The sequence below is a fragment of the Saccopteryx leptura genome, chromosome 3 (genome assembly GCF_036850995.1).
Source record: "Saccopteryx leptura isolate mSacLep1 chromosome 3, mSacLep1_pri_phased_curated, whole genome shotgun sequence".
NCBI lineage: Eukaryota > Metazoa > Chordata > Mammalia > Chiroptera > Emballonuridae > Saccopteryx > Saccopteryx leptura.
This window is the reverse complement of record NC_089505.1, coordinates 218639889-218666868: the sequence shown is the minus strand read 5'-3', so window position 1 is coordinate 218666868 and position 26980 is coordinate 218639889. Positions and strand designations below refer to the sequence as shown.

The 26980-nt window shown below is 38.7% G+C and overlaps 1 protein-coding gene across 4 annotated transcripts in view; it reads left to right on the top strand.

Annotated features, from left to right (window-relative positions):
• Nucleotides 1-471: 471 nt before the first annotated feature.
• NPHP1 (nephrocystin 1) overlaps nt 472-26980 on the top strand; it is a 63741-nt gene continuing 37232 nt past the window's right edge. The window contains exons 1-9 of one of the 4 annotated variants that reach the window (XM_066377546.1): nt 472-564; nt 3393-3466; nt 12063-12123; nt 14613-14737; nt 17668-17887; nt 21350-21451; nt 24222-24322; nt 24995-25037; nt 26833-26917. In XM_066377546.1, coding sequence (XP_066233643.1) covers nt 496-564; nt 3393-3466; nt 12063-12123; nt 14613-14737; nt 17668-17887; nt 21350-21451; nt 24222-24322; nt 24995-25037; nt 26833-26917 — 880 coding nt within the window. In that variant the 5' untranslated portion in view covers nt 472-495. Of the gene's footprint in view, nt 565-3392; nt 3467-12062; nt 12124-14612; nt 14738-17667; nt 17892-21349; nt 21452-24221; nt 24323-24994; nt 25038-26829; nt 26918-26980 lie in introns of all 4 variants that reach the window. The other 3 variants (XM_066377544.1, XM_066377545.1, XM_066377547.1) reach the window with 3 other exon arrangements.

Here is a 26980-nt window from a genome sequence, read left to right as displayed (position 1 = left end):
AATCGAATACGGACATTTACAGATTAGTCCTCCAATATCAAAAAAGAGGACATAATAGAGGACACTTTTTGAGGGAGGATGGAACTTACAAAAGAAGGACTGTCCTCCCTAAAGGGGTAGTCCTCCCTAATAGGTCACCTTATTAAATGGGATCTTAACGTTGGTTTAGTGAGCAAAACTGGCATCAGAAACCTAGTGGAGTAACACCCAGGCCTGCAGCAGGCATGTAGCAAGACTACGGGACTGTGGGACGTGCAGTTTTGGACACGGTCAGAATCCCCCCACCGCCACCCAGGCCTTTGGATTGCCAGGAAGAGATGACCACCTGCTCAGGAAGCATAAGCGTACAGAGTCTGCAGCAGTTGGGGGGTACAGTCCACGTAATATTGGGTTGTGAGGCGGCCGCGCGCTGATGGCGTCACCCGGTGTCGTCATCCTCTGGGGCCGCAGAGGCGGTTTCCCAGGCGACCAGCAGCCGCCTCCCGCGGAAGGAAGATGCTGGCTAGGCGGCCGCGCGACCCCCTGCAGTCCCTGCATCGCAATAGCCAGGAGCTGAAGCAGCAGGTACCTCTGGCTGTTCCTCGAGGCCTGGGGTGTGGGCCGTGGGACAACCGGGGCTCTTCTGGGGCGAGGCTGGGCTCCGGAATCCTGGAGCTGCCCTGATCCACGGACCATCCCCGCTGTTACGCTCCCCTCCCAGCTTCTCTCACCAAACCCGGGTTCTGACCCCTCATCCCTCCAACACGAACCCAGGGACCCAACCTCCCAGAATGGTGACCTTAGACTGAGCGCCCTCGCCCTAACATTTTAGTCTGCGAACCTAACACCGCACCTCCAAATCCAACGTTTTAACAGTAACCATTTCCAACCACCTCTGCACCCAACGCCACTCTCCGCTCTCCAGCTCTGTGTCTCCAGCCTTCCTCCAGTGGAGGCTGTTACTGCTTCACTGGGACTCAAGTTAAATAGGAGAGTTATAGAATAATCCTAATATGCAAGAGCAAAGGACTTGAACTGATGAAGAAGTACAAGTAACTAATACACATAAGAAAAGTTAACTTCAAAAATAATCAAGTAATTGCAAAGGAAAGCTATCACGAACATTTAAAAAATTCAATACTGCAAAGGGGGTGATGAAACAGGCACCTGCTACACTGCTCCCAGGTATAAGGTACAGCATTTCTGGAAAGCAGTTGGGCAAGATGTAGCAAATATTCATGCTCCTAGGCTGGATGATTACAGTCCAGGAATGTACCACCCATAATAATTAAAAAGTTGGGACAGATAATGTATAATAGTGTTCATTACAGTATTAACTAATAATAGAAAAGACTGGATACAAGTCCAGCATGGGGAATCAGTAATGGGGAATGGATACATAACTTAGGATGGGTCATAATACTGCGATTAAAATTTTGTTAGCGATTTTAACGTGTTAGGGAAAATATTTGCAATAAAATGTCAGTTTAGAAAAAAATATAAATTTCAATATACAGTATTTCAATAAATATTTTTTTATATATGTGTAAAAATGGCAAACATTCTAGGATTATAAATGGTAGGGTGCTGATGATTATTGTTTCTCTCCATACATTTTGATATTTTCATGATTTGAATACCAAATATGTATTACTTTAAAAAGTTTAAAAGTGGAGTTGTTTATTTTCTGAAATTTCTATTTCACTTTGATAATTTTACTTTTATTTTTTATTTGATCTTTTACCAAATGTTGTTTTCACTAAATAAAATTATAATCTATGGCAGGTAAGAGATTTACTAAATGCTCATGTTTTTTGTTTGTTTTTTTTTTCTTGTTTTTTTTTTTTTTTTTTTTTTTTTTTAGACAGAGCAAGAGTCAGAGAGAGGGACAGACAGACAGGAACCGAGAGAGATGAGAAGCATCAATCATCAGTATTTTTTTTGTTGCAACACCTTAGTTCATTGATTGCTTTCTCATATGTGCCTTGACCATGGGCCTTCAGCAGACTGAGTAACCCCTTGCTCAAGCCAGGGACCTTGGGTCCAAGCTGGTGAGTTTTTGCTCACACCAGATGAGCCCGCACTCAAGCTGGTGACCTCGGGGTCTCGAACCTGGGTCCTCTGCATCCCAGTCCGATGCTCTATCCACTGTGCCACTGCCTGGTCAGGCCTATACAGTTTTGGAGTCTCACTTAAAAAGTACCAAAGATTTGATAGATAAATATATCTTAAGTGACTTTCTTGGAATTATAGTGGTACAACAAAAACAAAATGCTCCTCTGGTAGAAATAAAAATAAAACTTGACGAAGCATTAACTTAAGTTGAGCTTTGGCTAGATGTTTAATATGGTTGTATCTAATTATAATCTAGTACAATATTGGGAAAACCAGGAAAAGTTTGAGACATAGACTACAAACATTGATATTAAAACAAAGCTCAAACAAAACAAACTATTAACAAGGATTGTTCAACCTGGAGTAGAATTGGCTCAGGAGCCTTTAGTACCCTGAATATTTGGGAAGAGCTCTTTGATAAAGTGTGAGCTCATTCTTCCTTGTCCCTACAGAGTACATAAAGCAAAACTTGGACCAGATTTTCAACTTGGTGTTCAGGGAACAAAAGCACAGCTCATTCATGCCTGTGATGACTGACTGTCACCAGGTGTGTGAATGCTGTAGTAACACCCAGAGAGATGCAGAATAGCAAGAGTAGAGAAGAAACTAGTGAATTTTTATTTCTCTCTCTTCATCTACTTTATTTTTGTATCATTTATAGAAAAGAACCCTACAGAAGTATGTGGCTCTTTTGTGGGTATGCTGGCAATGTTACATGTAGTGTTTAGAAAATACTTAGTCAAGGTATAAGATAGAAGAATGTGCATAAACAAACATGGTATATTTTTATAATGAATATACAGAAATAAGGAATAATGATACATATAACAAACAATATGGCAGTATCTCAAAAACATGCTATGTGAAAGGACTACACAAAAGAGTACATATTTCCTGGGAATGTTCTAGGGTAATGGTACTTTTCTATATATTGATGGGGTTTGGCTTACACAGGTGTATTCAAATGTATATTTAAGATTTGTAATATAAAGATGTATTACATTGTATGTAAATTTAGTGCCAAATATTGAACTGTAGTTAGTGATAGATAGCTAGAAATGTATTGATAATTGAAGTTTACTTTGAAATCCATAAAAAGTAAAATGGACTGATGAATAGATGAATCAAATAAGTCTAACTAATAAAATGTTAATGGTAGACTCTAGCTAGTGGGTATATAGGTGCTCATTTATTGTATGTGTTCATTATAAAACATTGGGGAAAGATTAAAATTTTATTTCCTAAGGGTATATGGTATTTAAGAATATGATATTTTAAACAGTCTCTGTTTATTATAGGTTGATAGTTTGCTTTCTGAGAGTCAATTGAAAGGAGTTCTAGAAGCCAGTAAAAGACGAGATATTTACCAAAGGTAAAGCATATTAAGTTTTATAAGCTTTCTAAGAACTGTTTTTATACTTCAATAGGTAATGTTTATAGCATAGAAACTATTTGAGGCATTCTTTCCTTTTTTTAAAATCAGTATAATTTCTAAAAGGACAAAATAGTAATGAGAAATAATACTGAGTTAACAATGACAGTTAACAAAATGTATTTTTAAATTTCTTACTATTATCTATATCAGGTCTAAATACTGTAATGATAAGATTAAATTGAGAATTACAAATGTTAAAAAGAGGCAACTTAAATTATTTTGTACTCTGTATGTACCAAGCAGTGTGATCTGTACAAAAAACATTTTCTTATTTAATTTTCACATTAACAACATGAGAAGACCAAGGTTCACAGTGGTTAATTTGTCTAACATTACTTTTCTATAAGACATTAAAGTGAAAGGCAATAAAAATGTTTTAAGTTTGCTAAGAAATACAGATTTCTTTTTTTTTTTTTTTTATATATATAATTTTATTTTTTTAATGGGGTGACATCAATAAATCAGGATACATATATTCAAAGATAACAAGTCCAGGTTATCTTGTCGTTCAATTATGTTGCATACCCACCACCCAAAGTCAGATTGTCCTCTGTCACCTTCTATCTTGTTTTCTTTGTGCCCCTCCCCACCCCCTATCCCTCTCCCATTCCCTCCTCCCCCCCGTAACCACCACACTCTTATAAATGTCTCTTAGTTTCACTATTATGTCCCACCTACGTATGGAATAATACAGTTCCTGTTTTTTTCTGATTTACTTATTTCGCTTCGTATCATGTTATCAAGATCCCACCATTTTGCTGTAAATGTTCCGATGTCATCATTTCTTATGGCTGAGTAGTATTCCATAGTGTATATGTGCCACATCTTCTTTATCCAGTCATCTATTGATGGGCTTTTTGGTTGTTCCCATGTCCTGGCCACTGTGAACAATGCTGCAATAAACATGGGGCTGCATGTGTCTTTACGTATCAATGTTTCTGAGTTTTTGGGATATATACCCAGTAGAGGGATTGCTGGGTCATAAGGTAGTTCTATTTTCAGTTTTTTGAGGAACCACCATACTTTCTTCCATAATGGTTGTACTACTTTACATTCCCACCAACAGTGTATGAGGGTTCCTTTTTCTCCACAGCCTCTCCAACATTTGCTGTTACCTGACTTGCTAATAACAGCTAATCGAACAGGTGTGAGGTGGTATCTCATTGCCGTTTTGATTTGCATTTCTCTAATAGCTAAAGAAGATGAGCATCTTTTCATATATCTGTTGGCCATTTGTATTTCTTCCTGGGAGAAGTGTCTATTCATATCCTCTTCCCATTTTTTTTATTGGATTGTTTGTTTGTTTGTTGTTGAGTTTTATGAGTTCTTTGTATATTTTGGATATTAGGCCCTTATCTGAGCTGTCGTTTGAAAAAATCATTTCCCATTTAGTTGGCTTTCTGTTTATTTTGTTATCAGTTTCTCTTGCTGAGCAAAAACTTCTTAGTCTGATGTAGTCCCATTCATTAATTTTTGCCTTCACTTCTCTTGCCATTGGAGTCAAATTCATAAAATGCTCTTTAAAACCCAGGTCCATGAGTTTAGTACCTATGTCTTCTTCTATGTACTTAATTGTTTCAGGTCTTATGTTTAGATCTTTGATCCATTTTGAGTTAATTTTTGTACAGGGGGAGGGACTGTAGTCCAGTTTCATTCTTTTGCATGTGGCTTTCCAGTTTTCCCCGCACCATTTATTGAAGAGGCTTTCTTTTCTCCATTGTGTGTTGTTGGCCCCTTTATCAAAAATTATTTGACTATATATATGTGGTTTTATTTCTGGACTTTCTATTCTGTTCCATTGGTCTGAGTGTCTATTTTTCTGCCAATACCATGCTGTTTTGATTGTCGTGGCCCTATAATAGAGTTTGAAGTCAGGTATTGAAATGCCCCCAGCTTCATTCTTTTTCTTTAGGATTGCTTTGGCTATTCGGGGTTTTTTATAGTTCCATATAAATCTGATGATTTTTTGCTCTATTTCTTTAAAAAATGTCATTGGAAGTTTGATGGGAATTGCATTAAATTTGTATATTGCTTTGGGTAATATAGCCATCTTGATTATATTTATTCTTCCTAGCCAAGAACAAGGTATATTCTTCCATCTAATTATATCTTTTTCAATTTCCCTTAACAATGGTTTATAGTTTTCATTATATAAGTCCTTTACATTCTTTGTTATGTTTATTCCTAAGTATTTTATTTTTTTTGTTGCAATCGTGAAGGGGATTATTCTTTTGAGTTCCTTCTCAGTTGTTTCATTGTTGGCATATAGAAAGGCTATTGACTTCTGTATGTTAATTTTGTATCCTGCGACCTTACTGTATTGGCTTATTGTTTCTAGTAGTCTTTTTGTGGATTCTTTGGGGTTTTCGATGTATAGGATCATATCATCTGCAAAAAGTGATACCTTTACTTCTTCTTTTCCGATATGGATGCCTTTTATTTCTTTGTCTTGTCTGATTGCTCTGGCTAGAACCTCTAGTACCACATTAAATAAGAGTGGAGAGAGTGGACAACCCTGTCTTGTTCCTGATTTAAGGGGGAAAGCCTTCAGTTTAGTGCCATTTAATATGATGTTAGCTGATGGTTTATCATATATGGCCTTTATCATGTTGAGATATTTTCCTTCTATACCCATTTTGTTGAGAGTCTTAAACATAAAATTGTGTTGTATTTTATCGAAAGCCTTTTCTGCGTCTATTGATAAGATCATGTGGTTTTTGTTCTTTATTTTGTTGATATGGTGTATTACATTAACCGTTTTACGTATGTTGAACCATCCTTGAGATTCTGGGATGAATCCCACTTGATCATGATGTATTATTTTTTTAATATGTTGTTGTATTCGATTTGCTAGTATTTTGTTTAGTATTTTAGCATCTGTATTCATTAGAGATATTGCTCTGTAGTTTTCTTTTTTTGTGCCATCCTTGCCTGGTTTTGGTATGAGGGTTATGTTGGCTTCGTAAAATGTGTTTGGAAGTATTGCTTCTTCTTCAATTTTTTGGAAGACTTTGAGTAGAATAGGAACCAAGTCTTCTTTGAATGTTTGATAAAATTCGCTGGTATAGCCGTCAGGGCCTGGACTTTTATTTTTGGGGAGGTTTTTAATGTTTTTTTCTATTTCTTCTCTACTGATAGGTCTGTTTAGGCTTTCTGCTTCTTCTTGACTCAGTCTAGGAAGGTTGTATTTTTCTAGGAATTTATCCATTTCTTCCTGGTTGTTGAATTTAGTAGCATAAAGTTTTTCATAGTATTCTACAATAATTCTTTGTATATCTACGGTGTCCGTGGTGATTTCTCCTCTTTCATTTTGGATTTTGTTTATATGAGTTCTTTCTCTTTTTTCCTTGGTAAGTCTTGCCAAGGGTTTGTCAATTTTGTTGATCTTTTCAAAGAACCAGCTCCTTGTTCTATTAATTTTTTCTATAGTTTTTCTGTTCTCTAATTCATTTATTTCTGCTCTGATTTTTATTATCTCCTTTCTTCGGCTGGTTTTGGGTTGTCTTTGTTCTTCTTTTTCTAGTTCCTTAAGGTGGGAAGTTAAGTGGTTCACTTGGGCTCTCTCTTGTTTGTTCATATATGCCTGAAGTGATATGAACTTCCCTCTTATCACTGCTTTTGCTGCATCCCATAGATTCTGATATGTCGTATTGTCATTTTCATTAGTCTGTATATATCTTTTGATCTCTGCACTTATTTCTTCTTTGACCCATTCATTTTTTAAAAGTATGTTGTTTAGTTTCCACATTTTTGTGGGATTTTTTTCCTCTTTTTTGCAGTTGAATTCTAGTTTCAAGGCTTTATGATCAGAAAATATGCTTGGTACAACTTTGATTTTTCTGAATTTGCTGATGTTGTTTTTGTGGCCCAACATATGGTCAATTCTTGAGAATGATCCATGTACACTGGAGAAAAATGTATACTCAGTCACTTTGGGATGAAATGTCCTGTAGATGTCTATCATATCCAGGTGCTCTAGTGTTTTGTTTAAGGCCACTATGTCTTTGTTGATTCTCTGTTTGGATGACCGATCTAGAGCCGTCAGCGGTGTATTGAGGTCTCCAAGTATGATTGTATTTTTGTCAGTTTTTGTTTTAAGATCAATAAGTAGCTGTCTTATATATTTTGGTGCTCCTTGGTTTGGTGCATATATATTAAGAATTGTTATGTCTTCTTGATTCAGTGTCCCCTTAGCCATTATGAAATGCCCATTTTTGTCTCTGAGTACTTTTCCTGTCTTGTAGTCAGCATTATCCGATATGAGTATTGCTACACCTGCTTTTTTTTGGATGTTATTTGCTTGGAGTATTGTTTTCCAGCCTTTCACTTTGAATTTGTTTTTATCCTTGTTACTTAGATGAGTTTCCTGTAGGCAGCATACAGTTGGATTTTCTTTTTTAATCCATTCTGCTACTCTGTGCCTTTTTATTGGTGAGTTTAATCCGTTTACATTTAGTGTAATTATTGATACTTGTGAGTTCCCTATTGCCATTTTATATCTTGCTTTCTGTTAGTTTTGTGTCTTGTTTGATTCTTCTCTTTTGTTTTTCTATCTTTTGTTTTTATTTGGTTGAATTCCATACATCTTTCCACTGTTGCTATCTTTTTTATCTCATGTGCTTCTGTGGTGGTTTTTTCAATGGTGGTTACCTTTGAATAATGAAAAGGGTCCCTACCCTGTTCATTGTAGCGAACTATTTTGTGAGTACTTTTGCACTCCATCGTCCTTTGCTACTGTTAATCTCCATCTTCTCCCCCTCTTTCTTTTTGTTGTTGTCACAGTTTAAATTTGGTTTTATTGTGTTCTTCTTGGAGCTTTTACTTGTGGCTCTGTTTTTTTTTGTTCTTTGTATCTGATTGGAGAACCCCCTTTAGTAATTCCTGGAGTGGGGGTTTTCTGATGATAAATTCCCTCATCTTTTCTGTATCTGTGCATGTTTTTATTTCTCCTTCATATTTGAAGGATAGCTTTGATGGGTATAGTATTCGTGGCTGAAAGTTCCTCTCTTTCAGGACTTTAAATATTGGGGTCCACTCTCTTCTAGCTTGTAGAGTTTCTGCTGAGAAATCTGATGATAATCTAATGGGCCTTCCTTTATATGTTGTATTCTTCTTTTCCCTGGCTGCCTTGAGAATTTTTTCTTTGCTGTTGGTTTGTGTCAATTTCATTATGATATGCCTTGGAGTAGGTTTGTTGGGGTTAAGAAAACTTGGAGTTCTGTTTGCTTCTTGAACTTGAGGCTTTAGTTCTTTCCACAGGCTTGGGAAGTTCTCATCTATTATTTGTTTGAGTATGTTCTCCATTCCATTTTCTCTCTCTTCTCCCTCTGATATACCTATTATTCTTATGTTATTCTTTTTGATGGAGTCAGATAATTCTTGTAGGGCTATCTCATTTTTTTTAATTTTTGAGTCTCTTTCTTCTTCTCTCTGTTGTGCCTCAAGTTGCTTGTCTTCTATTTCACTAATCCTCTCTTCTATCTGACCTGTTCTATTAGCTAAGCTTGTTACTTCGTTTTTCAGCTCGTGAATTGAGTTTTTCATCTCTGTTTGATTTGTTTTTATAGTTTCAATTTCCTTGGACATATATTCTTTGTGTTCATTGAGTTGTTTTCTGAGCTCCCTAAATTGCCTTTCTGTGTTTTCTTGTATATCTCTGAGTATTTTTAGGATTTCTATCTTGAATTCTCTGTCATTTAGCTCCAAGGTTTCCAATATATTAAATTTTTTCTCCATAGATTTTTCCTCATCTAGCTGTGTTACCTCTCTTTCTTTTGTATCCATGATATTCGATAGAAATACAGATTTCATTCAACCAAGAGAAGGAACATCACTGAAGTTGCACTGGAGATGCAGTGTTTGGTCCATTGAACACCAATGGAAGAAAGACATCATGGTATAACTTGGATCTATGAGAAACTACCCTGAACCTAAAAATGTGGACTAGCCATTTTGACAGCAACTATAATAACTGCTCGGAGGGAACACAGGTGGTTAGGCAGGATTATGGTGGGCCCTTGGCCTGTGTAACCCCAGATCCTGTGACCTGGTCAGAAATCTCTGTCTATTAACAGTTCCAATTCCCTTAAGGTAGGAAAACTGTTCTCTGTGGGTAAGGTTTTTATTTTGTTTTGACTTTTTTTTTAAATACCTGGAAGAATTTAAAATTATATAGTCACGATAAACTAAATTGATTTAGATTATTAGTACTTTGTATTAAGTTTAGGAAATCATTAAGATAATTGTTTGGGGTACTTAAAGTGTTTATAACATTTTTCAAAAGTACATGAGATTCATTCTACTAGTTTAAACGATTCTTTAGAATCATTTCAAAAATTTTTACTTGAGTCAGGCATTAAAAGTACTTAAAAGCAAAATTAAATTTATATGGATTTAAAAATATCTAAAGGAATTTTATCAACTACATTTTTTGGTAGGATTGATTGTTTTAAGGAATTTAGGTCAAGCGATTTGAATTAATCAAACAATCATGAAAGAAATAGTCTTCTCTGTGTATAAAAAGGTCTCTTCACTGTCATTTTAAAAATTCACATTTTGATTTTCATGGCTGAAAACATATTTTAGCCCTTATGTTTGATAATAATTCTACTTAAACCTTTAAAGATATTGTCTGGTTTCTTTGCACCCAGTGATGCTAAGTTTGATGACCATCCCTTTCTAGCTGACCTGTTTGGGACTTTTCTCTTCAGCCTTGGTGTTTGAAAATTTTATCACAATGTTTTTGTCATTTTTATCTTGCTCAACACTCAGTGCGTCTTTTCAGTTTGAAAACTCATGTCTCTTATGCTCTCTGGGAGATTTTCTTTCTGTTAAAAAATAAGTTTTTTACATTTGTGTTTTTATTCCTGAAACACTTTTGAGTCAGGTCTTGAACTTGCTGGGTTGTTCTCTTGCTCTTTTATCTCCCCATTAATAGTTTTTGTTTCTTTAGCTTCTTGTTTTCACCCAGAAAGGTCTCTTGAGTTTTTTTTTTTTTTTAACTTTCTGTGTGAATGTTTAATTTCAGCAGACATATTGGTAACTTACAAGTATTTTTTCTCGTTCTTTAATTGTTCTTTTTTCCTAGCATCATGTTCCTGTTTTTATATTATCTTCTTACTTCTTTCATGCTTAGGAGATTTTTTTTAAAAAGTTTTCTTCTGTTCTCTGAGTTGTTGTTGGTTCCTCTGGGCTCAGATTATTTATCTGTTTAAGGTTGGTTGGTCTTAAATTTTATTTTCTATGTTGCTGGTTTTCTTTGTTATGTCCAATAGTCTTTGGGTTGTCCATTTTTTAATTTAAGAATGAGGGACTAGTTGGTTATTCTAGAGAGCCGTCATGGGTTTCTCTACTATTGTATATACAGTTCTCTTTCCTACTGATACTACCTCCGGAATGAGAATGAAGTTCTGTGTATGTGGGCAGGGATTTGCAAGGGACTGTGAATGAGCCTTTAGCCTGAGGAGCCCCAAGTGCCAGAATAGGTAGGCTGTAACCCTGGTGTATAGGAAGGTTCTTTAGCACCTATAATCTCCTGTTGTCATCAGGAATTTTTTAGAGAAGAGTCCTTTGGTGAGGAGGGAGAGCAGAGGGGGTGAGGTTAGAGAAAGGAAAGTGGTCAGGCTCTTTAGAAACAGACTTTTCTTCAAAGTCAAAGACTTATTATAAAAGGGCCTTAAACTAAATCAATATATTTACTCTCTCCCTAAATAATAGAAAGACCTTACATTGCCTTAAGAGTGATTTCTTTTTACAGCTTAGATGCTATAGATATGATTTAATTCATATAGTAAAATATAATAAGAATAGCATAACTTAATATATCTAAAGCAAGCCCCAGCTATAGCTTATTTTTGGTCATTCTTATACTTTTCATTTGGGTGTCTAAGACTTAAGCTAAATGATATCAGTTGTCTATGGAGTAACTAAAACACTGTAGGCAAATGACAGGCCAAGTTCAAAGGGGGCATGCATTGTGGTAGGAAGAGGCCGCTGCAGAGTGGTTTTTCTACTATTCTGCTTCTGTGTGGTTGCTCCTCCATTTCCTGGCCATGCTCACCTATTAGAGCCTCACTTTCTCCATCTGGAGGAAGGATGGTTCTGAGGCTCGAATGAGGCGGTGTCTGGAAACTGCATAGCATCCCGCTGGGTGCACAATACAATACCGTTTAGCCATTATCGTCATTCTTAGGGTGTCTTCTTGGCGAGGTCCTAGGTGTTGGCTTTTGAAGTGGGAGAAGCGTTTTCAAGTCTGGTGCTTTTCTTAATTCAGAGGCAGGTCCCTTAACCTGGAGCCACTTAGGCTTTCTGGGCTTTGGTTGTCATTTCTGTGTCCCTCAGCACTGGGCTGTGAGCGTCCTGGGCTAATGGGTGGGAAAGTGTTGACATGCGTGTTTTCAGATATAACCCATGCGATTGCCTTGTCTGCTTAAACTGCCTCACCTGCTTAAAGACATGTCTGGTTTTACAAAATAACTTTCTGGTTCTGACAATAGAAAAATCAGTATTTTTTTCTTTCTTTTTAACAACTTAGGTGTATCCAATTAAAACAAGCTATTGATGAAAATAAAAATACTCTTCAAAAATTAAAAAAAGTAAGTATTATGGTTAACCATATTGCAGACAATCGGTTTTCACTAAGTAGGAATTCCTGAGTGGGGAAGTTCCTTGGTTTGTGTCTGTGATGGAGTTGGACTGCGTGCAGTGCTGACCCCCCACAGGCCTCCTGGGTGTGAGCTTGGGAGCAGCGAGGCCTGGGCTCCAAGTGCTACAAATGTTCCCCCAGCACTGAGGACTCAAAGTCTGGAAGAAGCTATTTTCATTTTTGCATGTGTAAGTTCTGCAGTTTAGGATTGTTTTACTCTGAATTACATTGTGGTGACCCACCCTGAGCAAGAGTGGTAAAGAAGCTGCTTGTGTCAGTGGCAGCTCTGATATCCTGACTCTGCAGAAATAGAAGGAACCAGAACTTATTCTTGGCTGTCAATCCCTTCAGGAGTTTTTCATTGAGCCTGAGCCTCAGCCACCAGGGCCAAAGACTCACAAGCATTTCAAGCGGAAGGTCATGTCCTGTGTGTGACTCTCCTGTGCTGCACCTGAGACATGCGTGACTTAGCGTCTCTTCTGAATTTCTCCAGTAACACAGACTTTCATTTAGGAGGCAGACTGACCCTGCATTTGAAAACCTAATTACCCCTCTTTTCCAGACGAGGAAACAGGCTCCCAGAGTGGAGCAGCATTCCCAGCATCTCACTGCCAGGAAGGGGCAGCACATGGGACAGAGGCCTGTCTCTATGACCAAAGCCACTCTCTGCCCAGAATGTGGCCCTTACCAACTACAGAGCATCTGCAATACCTAGCATGGGAAGAAAACAAAACCCAAAAAACTTATAATTTCATTTTTCATTTGGTTTACATTCCAACATAATCATCTACATTTCTTTTCATCTTCTCTAAGGCAGGCCTAGTCTTACACTGATATTTACTTTGTCTTTTACCAGTTATTAGAGTTTTCTTTCAAAAGAAAGATAATACTGAAACCAGATCAGCATTTGTGCTTCCTGTTACTCACACAGCACAAATTGAATCTTTATGGGCTGTTTATGGCTAGTTATCTTCGAAGACAGCGAGTTATGTACCCTAAAAACTGTCTTAACATCTCATCTCAAGCTGGCCTTGTTGTAAGAAGTAAGGGATGGGTAAGGGGTTTGGAATTTAAAAGGTTAATTGTTTTGGGAATCATGGTTCAGAGAAGAAGGTTTATTGCTTCTAAGCCTCCTGGAAACAGGTTCTAGTTCATCATTCTGCAGAAGTTACTTTGATTGATTGCAGTCCTCTTGACAAACAAAGGGTTAAATTATTTGCAGACCTCCCAGTGCCTGGCTAGGTCTGATTAATTGCATGCAGGCCTCCTAAAACAATAAACTTTTACATGTGTTAATCCATAAGCCCATCAATTAAGACTAAACTATAAGTGTCAACCATTAAGCCTATTAACTATGATAAAGCTAAAGTTTTATTTTATTTATTTTTTAAATTTTATTTATTCATTTGAGAGAGAGAGAGAGGGAAGGGGGAAGGAGCAGGAAGCATCAACTCCCATATGTGCCTTGACCGGGCAAGCCCAGGGTTTCGAACCGTTGACCTCAGCATTCCAGGTTGACACTTTATCCACTGTGCCACCACAGGCCAGGCAAAGCTAAAATTTTAAACTCGAGAGTTCCTCTGTCATTCCCCACTGTTAGTTTTAATTATCTTATTTCTGTAAGATTACTGTAGTTTTATATGGAAGTAAGCATTTGCTATTGAGCATGTATCTTGGCATTTGAAAGTCTCATATGGGGTTTAGGAATACACTTACAGCAGATTCACGTAAGGGTCACATTGTATGTAATAACAAACTATGATACTGGAAAAGATAAAAAGAATGAAAACAATAGATGCTCTCTAAGCCAGTAATACTACACAGCCAGGAGGTTACCATGACTGGCATTTCAAATATAGTTAAAATTATGTTCGATGGGTTAAAAGGTGCAAATCACGGTTACAATCCAGTGCAAGGGAGAGTTCCCATGGAGCCCAGGTAGTGTGGGGCTTCTGAGGCATAAACACTCAGTTTTAAAAGAGAGCATGGTCCCCCAGAACTGTTTTGCTGGAACATAGGAATAAACTGCCCTTCTACGTATTAAAAACCATTCTGCAGGTAATTTAATGTGACCCAAGACAAAAGATACAGTATTGGTGATGTTGCAATTTGTTTCTATGTCTACAGAAAGCATAAAACAGTTTTTAGTACAGTTGACAGAAGTTATACATTCTTCTGCAGGGGCTATTCTCTGGACCCCTTGTCCATTCCCCATGCTAATAGGGTTTAACCCACATGACTAGCAACATGCCAGGGGAGGAAAGGTCACTCTAGGGGCAAGATCCTTGTCCTCCCCGTTTAGCCCATTGCTAGGCCCATGGGGCTTTGCACCCTGGACCGCCTGTGCCTGGCCTATAGTCCTTGCTCTGCACGTGCCTGTCTGCCTATTACAATAAGAAACAAAATTTTCAGTGTAATGGGACTCATGTTTTCTCCTAGGCTGATGAACCTGCTCCTGTTGGGAACTATCACCAGAAAAAGGAGGAGGAGCTCAATCTTTTGGATAAGCTGACTCACCAACTTCAGGAACTTGCTGTGTCTGTAAATAGTGAAAATAGAACTGAGTATGCATCTTCCTTCCTTCCTTCGGACATTTGGTCACCAGCAGTTTTCACGTTTCACGCAGGATGCAGACACACAACAGGACAGATACAAACAAGTGGTGGTATCAGGATAGTCAGTAAACATTAGTTTAATGAGCACAGTAGAATGAAAGCCCTGGCAAGATGTAAAGGACCCCAGTCCTGCTCGGTTGATGTCCAGTGACATCCAACAGCCATTTTGTATATTGGTCCAGATTTTGTTGCTGTTTCTGGTTAGAAGGTTAAGTCCAATACCAGCTACTTTGTCATTCTGAGTACTGGAAATCAGTGAAAATTTTAGAGTTCTTATACCTATGTCCTTGTACCTGTGTCCTTATTTGACCAGAATACAGTATAAAAATAAGGGAACAGCATTTGAAGAGTCTGAATAGTTAGCCTTATCCTTTCTGCTTCCCACAGCTTGGGTTTGTATCCAGTGGTAGTCAACCTGGTCCTTACCGCCCATTAGTGGGCGCTCCAGCTTTCATGGTGGGTGGTTGCGGAGCAACCAAAGTATAAATAAAAAGATGGATTTAACTATAGTAAGTTGTTTTATAAAGATTTATTCTGCCAAACTTAGCAAAAATCTGACATAAAGTACTTGGTAAGTAATTATTATTATTATATGCTTTAACTTGCTGTAACTCTGCTTTATAAATTTTATAAAGTAAAGTTACTTCCCTACTTTATAAATCACCATTACTGTGGAGCCGGTAGGCGGTTAGAAAATTTTACTACTAACATATACAAAAGTGGGCAGTAGGTATAAAAAGGTTGACTACCCCTGTATAGACCATCAGGATTTCTTTCTACTTTACAAAGACAATTACTAACATCCACTCCAGTAGAGAACAGTGCATGTTTCTGCCTCCAATTTTTAAAGAATATTTATAAAAGGAGGAAATATGCAAGTAGATGATCTAAATAACTTTCTTCTTACATGTGAGCATTGACATTAAAGACAGCATCTTTATTTTCATACATTTTCACATGTTTGTTTAGTTAGCTTTTCAGAGCTCTGCCATTGTTTCCCCAAGTAGATGGTCAGTCACCTGAGGGCAAAATTAGACAATTCTGACTTCCCCTCTTTACTTTCCCATGGGATCTCACACTTCCTCCTTCTCATCTTTGTAGGAACACAGCCCAGCACTTCAGCAGTTGTTTAGCGCCACTTTAAATGGCAGAATTACCAACAAAAGCACAAAGATGCAAAATCTGTGGCACTAAATAGACTGTGTAAAGGAAACCTGATTTCAGTAGGAGGGCTGAAAAAAGAAGGCAGGTGTCACCTTGTTCAGCCTCAGCTGTGAGCGTGTGTATCGAGCAACTCAGGTTTTTGCTGCTTTGCATACATCTGTGAATGGCCACAAAGCACTCCATGTATTGATTTGGGGTTTCAGATTAATTTTAGCAAGTAAATTAATTTACTATAAATATGGAATCTGCAAATAAAGAGAATCAACTCTATATAGAAGTAGATATGACCACAGAGGAACAGGAATGGCTAAAAGGGCCGGCAAGGTACATGGAATCATACCATCTGAAAATTCTTTCAGTTTTGGTGAAATATAATATTCAGGTTAATATGAGGTAAGTTAGGGATACATATTGTCATACCTAGAGCAATCACTCCAAAATAAGATAAAGGAGTAGCTAAAAAAAAACCTTGATAAAATGAAATCCTTAAAATGACTCCATTTCAAAGGTGAGCTTCTCTAATGTGAGCTGTACCAGAGCAAAGACTTCTGGATTGTTGTAGAGTCTGGTGCATAGTGTCCATCACACAGTAGGTGCCCTGTCAGTGACTGATGACTTTGCTGAGTGTTGAACGAATAAATAAAGCTCAGAGAGATTCAGTGATTTACCCCAGCCAGTATTATTTGAGTGCTCCCTCTTCCCTCACCTTCCATTTTACCTCCTTCAGACCTTTCTGACACGTCTTTCTCTTCCTCCCTGATGCTGCTTCCTTAGTTCATACTGTTGTCAGGTGTCACTCTTTATGGCCACCTTTCCTTCAGCCCTTCTACCAGTCTGTTGCCCACATTGTCGTGTCTTTCTGAAGTGCAGAGCAGACCCTGCCCTCCCCGCACTCCATTCTCCGTTCCCTCCCTGTCCTTGCTTCTTCCTTTTACCTGACTCCAGCTCATCTCTCAAGACCTAATTCTGAGTCTTCCCTGATCCCACCCAAGCAGTCTAGGTTCAGTCGCTCTTGTGTGTCCTTAGTACCCTGTACCCCCACTCTATTACCTGTTTGAACAATAGTGTAATTACCCATTTTCTAGATTGTCTCATTGTAAGCTTCTTGAGGATAGAACATTGTGTCTGGTTTACCTTTGTAGCCCCTGTGTCAAACATGGACCATCATCAGCAGAGCTGACTTTTGTAAAGGCTTGCTGTGTGGCATACACAGTTCCAAACACTTTGGGTTGGTAACCCATCTATCTAATCCTCTTGAGGCAGGTGCTATTGTTATCTCCATGTTACCGATGAGAACTGGGGAGCTTAAAAGGAGCCTGCTGTCTGTAAATTACAGCTTTTACTCAACAAGAAGGGGTAGAATCAGAATTTAACCTCAGAGACTGTGCTCTAAGCACAGGGTAATAATGCGCAAGCCGCGTTTGCTGGGTGGATGAATCCAAGACTAGAATACACGTCTCTTAGCCTCTAGTCCAGCACATGCTCTACCCTGACACTCAGCTCCCTCAGATATAACTTCTTTCCCACTCAGTCCCTCAAGTCCCCTGCTCTTAGCTAGATGGTGGAAACCACTAGCTGGGCTTTCCCCTTATTTCCTTTATTTGCCAGTTCCAAATGTGGGCCAGTTCTATGTATAGAAGTACTCATACTTAATTTGTTCATAAAGGTTACTTCAGGTGATCCTTGTCATAGATTTTTTTTTTTTTTTTTTGCAGAATTGAGGCACTTACTAAAAGAGAGGAAGATGATGATTTTGATGAAGAAGATGAAGAAGACGATGATGACAAAGAAGAAAGTGAAGAAAGTGATGGGGAGGAAGAAGAAATGGAAAAGGAACAGAAACAGGAAAGGGAATCTCAGCAACAAATGACAAGTAAAGAGTATGCCGCTGTTGGAGATTTTACTGCTCAGCAGGCTGGGGATCTTACATTTAAGGCAGGTAGAAACAAGACTGGAGCCTGACCTCACGATCAATTTGCATACCTAACAGAATACAGAATAAGGAGACTCTACCTGTATACCTGTGTTACGTATTTCTGATGCTCTTTCCTTTCTTTTCTTTTTTCTTTTCCCCTCCCTCCTGCCCTTCCTTTCTTCCTTCCCTTCCCCTCCCTCCCTTCCTCCCTCCCTCCCTCCTTTCCTTCCTTCCTTCCTTCCTTCCTTCCTTCCTTCCTTCCTTCCTTCCTTCCTTCCTTCCTTCCTTCCTTCCTTTCTTCCTTCCTTCCTTCCTTCCTTCCTTCCTTCCTTTTTTCCTTCCTTCCTTTGTGAGAGAGAGACAGGCAGACAGACTAGAAGGGAGAGATGAGAAGCATCAACTTTGTAGTTGTGTCACTTTAGTTGTTTGTTGATTGTTTCTCAAATATGACTTGACCAGGGAAGTCACTGCAGCCAAGCCAGTGACCCCTTGACCAAGTCAGTGACCTTGAGCTCAAGCCAGTGATCTTGGGCTTCAAGCCAGTGACTTTGGAATTATGTTGACGATCCCACACTCAAGCTGGTGACCCTGCTCTCAAGCCATTGCCCTTGGGGTTTCAAACCTGGGACCTCAGTGTCCCAGGTTAATGCTCTATCCACCTCACCACCACCAGTCAGGCCTGATACTAATGATTTAATAAGCAATAATCATGTGAAACTGTTATCAAAGTTACATGGTAGTAAAATGGTAAAAGAGTAATACCTTCTACTTTTTATTTATTTACTTATATTCCTTTTAAGACTTTTAATTTTATTTTTCAATACCAGTTTACATTCAATATTATTTTGTATTAATTTTAGATGTACAGCGTCATGGTCAGTCAATCATATACTTAACAAAGTGGCAACCCTGATGTATCAGGTTCCCACCTGACACTGTACAATTATTACATTGTTATTGACTACAGTCCCTATGCTGCACTTTATATTCTTGTGACTAGTTTGTAACTATTGCTTTGTACTTCTTAATCCCTTCATTTTTTTCACCTGTCCCCCAAACCCCCTCTAGCAACCATCAGTCTGTTCTCTGTCTATGAATCTGTTTTGATTTTACTTATCTATTTTGTTCTTTAAATTCTACATATGAGTAAAATCATATGGTACTTGTCATTCTCTGACTGACATATTTCACTTAGCATTGTATCTTCTAGGTCCATCCATGCTCTTGCAAATGGTAATATTCCATTCTTTTTAATGGTTGTGTAGTATTCCATTGTGTAAATAAATGTACCACAACTTTTTTTATCTACTCGTCTACTGATGGGTACTTGGGTTGTTTCTACATCTTGGCTATTGTAAATAACACTGCAGTGAACATAAGGGTGCATAAATTTTTTGAGTTAATATTTTGGGTTTCTTTGGATATGTACTCAAAGTGGAATTGTTGGTTCATAAGGCAGTTTCATCTTTAATTTTTTGAAGACCTTCCATACTGTTTTTCATAGTGGCTATACCAGCTGCATTCCCACCAACAGTACATGAGGGTTCCCTTTTCTCCACATCCTCACCAATACTTATTGTTTGTTGATTATTGATGATAGTCATTCTGACAGACAGGTAATAGCTCATCGTGGTTTTAATTTGCATTTCTCTGATGATTGGTGATATTGAGCATCTTTTCATATGTCTGTCTATTTGCCATCTGTATGTCCTTTTTGGAGAAGTGTATAGTCAGGTCCTATGCTCGTTTTTTAATATGATTTTGTTTTTGGTGTCAAATTGTATGAATTATTTACAAACTTTGGATATTAACCTCTTATTAGATGTGTTATTGGCAGTTATCTTCCTCCATTCAGAAGGTTGTCTTTCCTTTTTTTGAAGGTTTCCTTTGCTGTGCAAAAAACTTTTTAGTTTGATGTAGGTCCTTTGTTCATTTTTTCTTTTGTTTTCTTTGGCTGAGGAAATACATCAGAAAATATATTGCTGCCCTGGCCAGGTGGTTCAGTAGATAGAGCATCACCTGGTGGGCCGAGGTTGCAGGTTCAATCCCCAGTCAGAGCACATATGAGAAACAACCAATGAGTGCACAACTAAATGGAGCAACTAAGTGGAACAATGAGTTGATGCTTCTCTCTTTCTTTCTTCCTCTCTTTCTCCTCCTTCCCTCTCCCTTTCTCTCTCTCTCTCTCTCTCTCTCAAATCAATGGAAAAATTACCAAAAAGGAAAAGATAATATATTGCTAAGAGAAATGTCTGTGATTTTACTGCCTATGTTTTCTTTTAGTAGTTTTATAGTTTTGAGTCTTACATTTAAGCTTTTAATTTGTTTTCAGTTTATTTTTGTATGTGGAGTAAGAAGGTGGTCTAGTTTTATTTTTTGTATACATCTGTCCAATTTTCCCAACATCACTCTTGCCTCCTTTGTCATATATTAATTGACCATATGGTCATAGGGCTATTTCTGGACTCTTCACTCTGTTCCATTGATATATGTGACTATTTTTGTACCAGTATCATGCTATTTTGATTACTACAGCCTTGTAGTATAGTTTGATATCAGGTTTCTCTGACTTTTTTACCCCCTCAAGATTGTTGTGGGTATTCAGAGTCTTTTGTAGTTCCATACAAATTTTGGGATTATTGGTTCAGTGCTGTGAAAAATACCATTGGTATTTTGGTGCAGGTTACAGTGAATCTACAGATTGGTTTGAGTATTATGAACATTTTAACGATGTTAATTCTTCCTATCCATGAGCACAGCATATGCTTCCATTTATTTGTATTTCTTTATTTTCTTTCTTCAGTTGCTTGTAATTTTTTGAGTACATGTCTTTTACCTCCTTGGTTAAATTTGTTCCTAGGTATTTTATTCTTTTTGAAGTAACTGAATGGTGTTGTTTTCTTAGTTTCCCTTTCTGAGAGATCATTATTACTGTGTAAAAATGCAACTGATTTCTGGATATTTATTTTATGTCCTGCTACTTTGCTGAATTTATTTTTCATTTTTAGTAGTTTTTTAGTGGAATCTTTAGGGTTCTCAATACACAGTATCATACCATCTGACATAATGACAGTTTTCCTTCTTCCTTTCCAATGTGGATGCCTTTTATTTCTTTTTCTTCTCTATAGCTATGACTAATACTTCCAGTACTATGTTGAGTAAGAGTGGTAAAAGTGGACATTCCTGTCTTGTTCCTGATGTTAAGAGAAATGGTTTTAGTTTTTTTTCCCATTGAGTGATGTTAGCTATGGGTTTGTCATATATGGCCTTTATTATTTTGAGGTATGTTCCCTCTATTCCCACTTTGCTGAGAGTTTTTATTGTAAATGGGTGCTGGATTTTGTCAAATGCTTTTTTCTGCATGTATTGAAGTATCATATGATTTTTATACTTCATTATATTTAAAAAATAGTTTTAATGTTGATAATTTCTGTGTTGGGGTAAAATTTTATTTAAAAAAATTTACTTTGTTTTGCTTTAAGAAAGGGGAAATTCTGCTTATAATTGAAAAAACCCCTGATGGTTGGTGGATGGCTAAGAATGCCAAAGGAAACAAAGGTCTTGTTCCCAGAACCTACCTGGAGGTTAGTGTTTGTTGTTTATTCTTTCCTTTTCCTCATTCAACACCTTTTCATTTTGCATGGAAATTAAGCTGTATTCTTGGATTAACTAACTAGTGAAAGATTTGAGATATAGAATTTTCCTTAATTTTCAAGGCACAGAGCATGGGAAAATACTTGTGTTAATAGTCCTGGGACCTGTGAGTGTTCTCATGCAGGTGAGCCCCAGAATGTTATCCCACAATTAAGATGCTTTTGAGGGTTAGTGCTGATCATAAAGATTAGTAGGTGTTTATTATTTGTTGTAAAACAGAACTATAGTTAACTTCAAATGATCTATAGTTAACTTCAATATGATCCCATACTAGGATATAAACATCCTATGCATTCATGCTTTTTACCTTGTGGTTTTTATTCTTCATGAAATAGCATGGTCATTTTTTTGTGTCATTATACATTACTACTCTGTCTGGATCATTGCTGGCCAATAGAAGTCTAATGAAAACTGCAAATGTAATTTAAAATTTTCTAGTAACTATACAGATAGGTCTTTTTTTCTGACACCATTTCTAACACTAACTGTGTTGTTTTTCTCTGACAGCAAATGCAAGTTGTTTTCCATACCAATTTTGTGATACCAGCCAGGTGTCCCACAATAGTGATACTAACTCCTGGGGTTAGCAGGCTTCACATGTTAAGGGCCCAGTCTCATGAACTGCCGTATTTCTCTTGCACAAGGTGGAGGTGTGGAGTAGCAGTCAAAGGATGCTGAGGCCTCCATCTCATGTTTCACTCTGTGGTTAGGTGGGGTACCGCTTCCAGGAATTACTATAGTGGTTTAAGTTGGCTGCTAGATTTTTAATGATCCAAGCAGTAAAAGAGAAGGAAAGAGGAACAAGAAGTTAAAAGGCCTGAGCTGCCATTTTCTGGAGCTTCCATTTTCTGGAAGTTATACAAAAAACTTCCAATTATTTCTCCTCAATCAAAATTTAGTTCTTCTCTCTCTTTCTCTCTCTCTCTCTTTCAAGTGAGAGGAGGGGAGATAGAGAGAGACTCCTATATGAGCCCTGACTGGGATCCACCCAGCAACCCCTGTCTGGGTCTGGGGCCATGCTTGCAACTGAACTATTTTTAGCACCTGAGGCAGAGGTTCCACTAAGCCATCTCGGCATCTGGAGCCGATATGCTTGAACCAGTTGAGCTATGGCTGTAGGAGCAGAAGAGAGACAGAGAGAGTGAAGGGGAAGAGGATGGGGTAGAGAAGCAGATGGTCACTTCTCCTGTATTCCCTGACCAGAAATCGATCCCAGGACATCCAGAAGCCAGGCTGATATGCTACCACTGAGCCAACTGGCCAGGGCCTAGTTCTTCTCAACATCTAGCTGCAAGGAGGTTTTGTAAACTGTAGCCTTTTTGCCAGATCCTTGCTAAAAGGTGGAATTCTGTTAGAAAAGAGGAGGTAGATATTCAGCGGCAAACAATTGCACCTGTGTTAGGATCAGTCTGTGCAGGCATCTTTGTAGACATCTCTCATATTCCTCTTGGATAAAATTCTAGATGCTCACTGCTGGTTCACACCTTTATATTTTGATTGAATTTGCCATTTTGCCTTTCACAGAAGTTAGGCCTGTTTGTACTCCCACCCCCAGCATTGCAAGAACGTATGTCCCCACACACTTCTAGTGATGACTGTCACCAACCTTTCTGATAGTGTGATAGGCAGAAAGGCTCATGATTGTTTTTGTTTGTTTGTTTGTTTTTGTATTTTTCCAAAGTTAGAAGCGGGGAGGCAGTCAGACAGACTCCTGCATGCATCCAACTGGGATCCACCAGCATGCCACCCATGGAATGGGCGATGCTCTGCCGATATGGGGTGATGCTCTGCTGCAGCCAGAACCATTCTAGCACTTGAGGCAGATGCCATTGAGCCATCCTCAGCGCCCAGGCCATCTTTGCTTCAATGGAGCCTTGGCTGCGGGAGGGGAAGAGAGAGATAGAGAGAAAGGACAGGGAAGGGTGGGGAAGCAGATGGGTGCTTCTCCTGTGTGCCCTGACCAGGAATCGAACCCGGGATTTCCACACACTGGGCCAACACTCTACTGCTGAGCCAACCAGCCAGGGCCTCATGATTGTTTTTAATAGCATTCATTGTCCTGCTATTGGGGTCGAGCGTCATTTTATGTGCTTTTTGACCATTCTGTTTCTTCTTGGTAAATTACCTTTTTAGTTCTTCTGACCATTTTTCTAAAGGATTTTTAAAAACTCTTATTGATTCATTGGAGTTATTAGGGGCATGCAACATAATCAAATGTCAAAATAATCTGGAGAGGTTTTCTCTGAACATATGTACCCTGATTTATCAATGTCACCCCATTGGAAGTCTGTGACAGTGTTCTCTTTGTTGACTTTCAACCATGTTTATTTTTAATGTAGCCAAGCCTGGCAGTGTTGTCAGGTGTGATTTCTGGTTTGGGTGTCAAAATTGGAAAGGGCTTCCCTGTCACAGGATTATTTTCTTCTAATGTTTTAGAGTTCTTATATTTCTACCTTTATTTTTTCATTTGAATAAATACCACCTGGAATTTATTTTGATTAAACTTGCTCTCTACTTCTATCCCTGTAATTTTTCAAAGAGTGAAATGATCAACAATGTGTTGAAATCTTTTTCCCACTCATTTTTGATATGCCCATCATGTAAATTCTCATCTATACTTAAGTCTCTCCAAAAGTCTTTTTTTTTTGGTTGATTTTTGCATTAGGTAATGAAGCACCTAGTATTTCATTCATTTTTCAGCCCTGTCCTAAAGAAGAAGGCCAAGAGTCAAGTGAGGAATGCCATGAAGGAGCTGTGGAGGTGGGGGATGAGACAGCAGAGGGAGCGGAAGTTACACAAAGGTACAAAGGCCTGAGGGGATATCAGAGCAAAATGAGTAAATGGTTTGGGAAACCTTGTTTATTTTTATCTCTGTACACAATTCAAGAATGTTTTGCAATGAAGACAACTGTAGTTTGTGAACAGTGCTTTTCATATTACTGTTTGCTTAAAGGTCGTGGCTACTTTCTTTTGTGGTTATTCTCTCTTGGTTTCCTCTGGATACTGTTAGGTTTTCAGAGCTTACTGACAGTTATGTGCTTTATTCTTTTTCCAAGTGAGAGGAGGGGAGATAGAGAGACAGATTCCCACATGTGCCCCAACCAGGATCCACCTGGTGATACCCATCTGGGACTGATGCTCTGCCCATCTGCGGCCATGCTTGCAACTGAGCTATTTTTAGCACCTGAAGCAGAGGTTCCATGGAGCCATCCTCAGTGCCTGGGCTGATGTACTCAAACCAATTGAGCCACGGCTGTGGGAGGGGAAGAGAGAGGGGGGGAGAGGAAGGGTAGAGAAGCAGATGGTTGCTTCTCCTGTGTGCCCTGACCAGGGATTGAACCTGGGACATCCACATGCTAGGCAGACCCTCTACCACTGAGGCAACTGGCCCCAGCCACTTTGTTCTTGATTAATGAAGTTCCCTAACTGTGTGACACCTGTTTGTGCCCTCACCTTGCTATTTTGTCTCCCAGAACTGATTCTCATTGGAGTGCTGTCCAAACAGCTCTTTCAGAGGTAGGTATCTCCTGTCTTGTCAATAATATCTCACTTTGTTACCTAATAGTTCATCTAGAGTTCAGATTCAAAATAGACTGGGACTGTGAGAGACAGCATTGGATAGCACACAGGGTGTGGGTGTGTGGCATGCCCCAAGCAGGACACTTGCATTGTTGCTTCAGGGAGCCTGTGCTCCAGGAGTGTTTCCCGTTGGGACTTTTTTGTGAGAAGAGCAGATTTGTGAACTTGGGGGTGACTCTCGCTGCTTCTGCCTCAGTATTCTATCATTTGGGTAAAGACTTCTGTTAAATTTCATTTAATAGGAAAAATTCCAGAAAGATAAAAAATGTAAGAAATTATATATAATACTACCATTTAAAAATATTACATAACAGTATGAAAATCCACTCTCTCCATAAGTAACCATTTAATAAACCATTTTAGTTTAGTAACTATCCATTCTTACTTTTTACTTTGGCTCTCACTTGTATGGACATGCGCGTGACCAGTGGTGGGATTCAAATAATTTAACAACCAGTTCTCTGCCCTAATGACCGTTTTAAGTAAAAAACAATGATATACCGAAAGGTAGCTTATTATTTCATGCATTGAATACTTAAATAAGAACAATAAAAGAGGTACATAAAACTAGATTATAAATTGTAAAATATTAATGAAAAATATTAAATAATACTTGACAAAAAACAATAAAACTGTTATTTAATATATTTCCATATTGCTTCTTGATTGGCATCCTTACTTGCAATTTTTTTCACCTATGAACGGCATGAACATTACTTCAGGCACTTTGAATATGCTGTTGCACAGATGAATGCTGAAAAAGACTAAGGAATATATATTTGTGATTTCCACATTGGGCAGCTGCCCAGGTGCCCACCTTAGAGAGAACCCTGATTACAAGTGCAATTTTAACACCTGGTTCACCGAACTCAACAAAAAAAATAGGTATCAGGCCTGACCAGGCAGTGGTGCAGTGGATAGAACATGGAACTGGGACACAGAGGACCCAGGTTTGAAACCCTGAGGTCACCGGCTTGAGTGCGGACTTATCCGGCTTGAGTGTGGGCTCACCAGCTTGAGCATGGGGTTGCTGGCTTGAGCCTGGGATCATAGACATGACCCCATGGTCACTGGCTTGAGCCCAAGGGTTGCTGGCTTGAAGCCCAAGGTTGCTAGCTTGAGCCCAAGGATGATGGCTTGAGCAGGGGGTCACTCACTCTGCTGTAGCCCCCTGGTCAAGGAACACATGAGAAAGCAGTCAATAAACAACTAAGGTGCCACAACAAAGAATTGATGCTTCTCATTTCTCTCCCTTCCTGTCTGTCTGTCCCTATCTGTCCCTCTCTCTGTCTCTGTAACCCCCAAAAAAAAGGTATCAATTCCGCTGAACGGGTATAAACCAGCTGAATCCCACCACTGCCCATGAGTGGGTGTGTGTGTATACATATATACAAAAAAGCACATCCGTTTATGATATTAATTCATCTGTTACATGGCAGTGCATTGTGGGCGGGACAGGTGGAAGGACATTTTGATGAGGAAAGGTCAGGGACACAGAGCTTTGCCCACTGGTCTTGGCTTGGGGCTTACTTAAGTCCTTGGGAGACAAAAGATTCAGTGATGGCCACCTCTCAGGAATTTGGGGTTCAGTTGTTGTCTTTGTCCACTAACGTATGTGCATTTATGTTTTCCTTTTTGGGTTACAGTTGCTATAGTGATAGAGACAATATTGTAGAGGTGGGGAAACATGAATGAAAACTGCAGATCAATCTGACTCTAGCATCTCCAGCAGGCAAACACTGTTGCTGTGTTGACCACGATGGGGGCCATTCCTGCTGGGTTCAGGCCCTCCACACTCTTCCAGCTTCTGGAGGAAGGTAACAGGTGCCCGTCAGCCACCCAGACCTTTATTTAGTCAAGCAGTCACGCTGCATGTCTGA